General features: G+C 58.4%; 1 protein-coding gene across 1 annotated transcript; it reads left to right on the top strand.

Annotated features, from left to right (window-relative positions):
- The first annotated feature begins 1,068 nt into the window (after window positions 1–1,068).
- On the top strand, window positions 1,069–2,370 carry LOC126443410 (uncharacterized). Its single transcript, XM_050090954.1, has one exon. It carries the CDS (start codon window positions 1,069–1,071, stop codon window positions 2,368–2,370), a length of 1,302 nt encoding a protein of 433 aa, XP_049946911.1.
- Window positions 2,371–2,761: the final 391 nt, after the last annotated feature.

Raw genomic sequence — 2,761 nt, 5'->3', positions numbered from 1 at the left:
CTCGCGTAATGATCACAACGAAAAGATCCGAGAAATTAGAGCAAATACGGAGACTTACAAGCAGTCGTTCTTCCCACGCACAATTCGTGAATGGAACAGGGAAGGGGGATCAGATAGTGGTACAATAAGTACCCTCCGCCACACACCGTAAGGTGGCTCGCGGAGTATAGATGTAGATGTAGATGTACATAGGGCGCGCACTATCTCTGACGCAGAGAGTCTACCCCAGGAATGGAACATCTGAGAACTGTGTTTCGAAAAAATGGGTACTCCGAGTGGCAGATTCAACGTGCTCTCCGCCCAACCACTGCAGCACAACCTGTTGAGATGGATGAAGTCACGAGGGAGGAGGTAGGCACTGTATTTATTCCATACACAGGCGCACTCTCGGGGAAAATCGCTCGCATTCTGAAGAAACACCGCGTCGGAACTGTGTTTTGTCCTCCAAATAAAACTCGTGCACTGGTGGGGAGCGCCAAAGATGACCTCGGTTTGAGGAAGGCCGGCGTGTACCAGATTCCGTGTCAATGTGGCAAGTCGCATATTGGTCAGACGATGCGTACCGTCGAGGATCGATGCCGTGAACACCAGAGGCACACTCGACTGATGTATCCGAGCAAGTCGGCGGTCGCTGAACATTGTCGGAAAATCACGCCATGGAGTATGACCGCACGAGGATTCTGGTACAGACGTCGAGATACTGGGACAGCGTTGTTAGAGAGGCCATCGAAATTCGCACCAATGACGACCCCATAAACCGTGACTGTGGCTATAATCTTAGCAAGGCTTGGGAACCAGCGATCGGGTTAATCAAGAGTAAATCGAGCAAACGTATAGTTGTGACGACCACGGCGGACAGAGCCATCACACCGACGTCATCTCAGACGCCGTCGCAATCTGTTCCACCGCGCGACCGTGGCGCGCGGCGCGGACGGCGGAGGGAGCGCGCCGCGGGCGGAGGGTATTTAAATCGGCCGCCGCCGCGACCGAACCCAGGCAGAGACGGAGGAGCCGACGTCCAGCAGAAGAAGCCGGCGCGCACGCATCTCTACACGCAGACGAGCGAACATGGCTGGACGCAGGAAGGGCAGCAAGATTGCGGCCGCGCTGGAACTCCTGGTCGATGCGATCGGGACGGATCGCGGACGCAGTCGGCGCCACAAGCAGAAGAAGCGCACTGAGCAGCAATGCTTCAAGTGCCAAAGGATGGGGCACATCGCTAAAGTGTGCAGGGGCACTTTTGCGTGTCTGAAGTGTGCCGAGGCACACGACACACGCAACTGCACCAAGCCCCGCGACGCGGCTGCCAAGTGCGTGAACTGCGGCGGTGCGCACGCCGCAAACTCGCGCAGCTGCGCTTACGTGCGGGGCTACAGAAGCAAGATGGCCGCCCCACGCCCTGCCGAGGTACCTGGCGTCGAGACGGACGTCCCACCCCCCCGCTCCCGTGGGGATGGTGGACCATGCCGTCGCGAAGCCACCACGGACGACGCACTGACCGTCTTCCACACCGCCCTTGCGGCCGAAAGGGCCGCCATGAGGGAGGAACTCGTGGCTGTTCACCGCCAGCTGCAACAGCTGCGTGAGGAGCTGCGGGTCCTCAAGAAGACGTCTGCCACCAACGCCAGCTCCACTGCGAGTCGGCCAGTGGGGGTCGACGCCTCCACCCAGACGGAGCCACCTGCGCCGCCAGTTGATGAAACGGGCGTCGTAGTGGCTCCCATGGACATCGAGGTGGAGCAGCCTGCTCTCCCTCTCGACGGGGAGGTCGAGCCGCGGGCACACGACGAGGAGACGCACATGGAGACACCCACAGCTGCTGCGGCGGAGACAGAATGCCGGGTGCCCCCTACGGAGCTCATCTCGGACGCTGTGCTGCAGCTGTTCGCGTCTCTTCATGGCCCAGGCGGGAAATACCAGCTCCCGGAACTGGACATCCCTCTACCCCACATGTCGGAGACCGCTTCCTCGCAAGCTGAAGAAGCGGCAACAGACGAAGAGCTGCCCCTCCCGCTCCCAGACGAGCGGAGCGTGCAGCCCTTCCTCAAGAAGATCGCGGCGTCGCTGAAGGACGGGTCGTACCCTCACGGGGATAACCCATATCCCTTCACGCCGGCGCGCGCGAAGCCACCACTGCCTCACGTACCGTGCGACCTCACGCCCATGCGTGACATGTTGCGTGAGGCAGTAACGAAGAAGGAGCTGATTCGGCTCAATAGCCGCCCCATCTTCACCCCTTCGGACTGGCAACACATCTGCCGGGTCACACAGAAGTGGGTGATGGAGGAGTGGCGCTCTGGCAGGCGTCAGCCTGCCCCAGAAGACATAGAGATAAACAACTACTTCGCTGGTCAAAAATCAGCGAGGTAGCCGAGGCACATTCCAACGAGAGGCCAAAAGGAATACGACAAGAGAGGAGTTAAGGAGGAACAGCAGCACTACTGCTTAGCCTCCACCATCTCCGGACTGAGGAGGTCCGTGATTTTCTAGCGAGCGACCGAACCCAGTTCCCTCTGAGCAGCCATAGCGTACGGATCTCCGTGCCGGCACGTTCACAGGAGCTCAGTCCGTCAGTTCACCTGATGATGGCGACATGTATGATCGCCGAAATATTGTGCCCGTTGGACACTATAGACCGGCAGCACACTCGTGGATATTTTGATTATCAAATAAGCCGGGAGAAACTCAAGAATCACACGTATATACTTAATGAGGTAACCGCATAAGTTCTGTGCCAACAAGCAGACAATATTTGTATTCG

The sequence above is a fragment of the Schistocerca serialis genome, chromosome 1 (assembly GCF_023864345.2).
Source record: "Schistocerca serialis cubense isolate TAMUIC-IGC-003099 chromosome 1, iqSchSeri2.2, whole genome shotgun sequence".
Lineage (NCBI taxonomy): Eukaryota > Metazoa > Arthropoda > Insecta > Orthoptera > Acrididae > Schistocerca > Schistocerca serialis.
Note: the sequence above shows the minus strand (reverse complement) of the source record. Positions and strands in the feature narration are given on the sequence as shown.

Coding starts and splice junctions, on each gene's coding strand:
- LOC126443410 (XM_050090954.1), top strand. CDS start 1,069: ATGGCTGGACGCAGGAAGGGCAGCAAGATTGCGGCCGCGCTGGAACTC.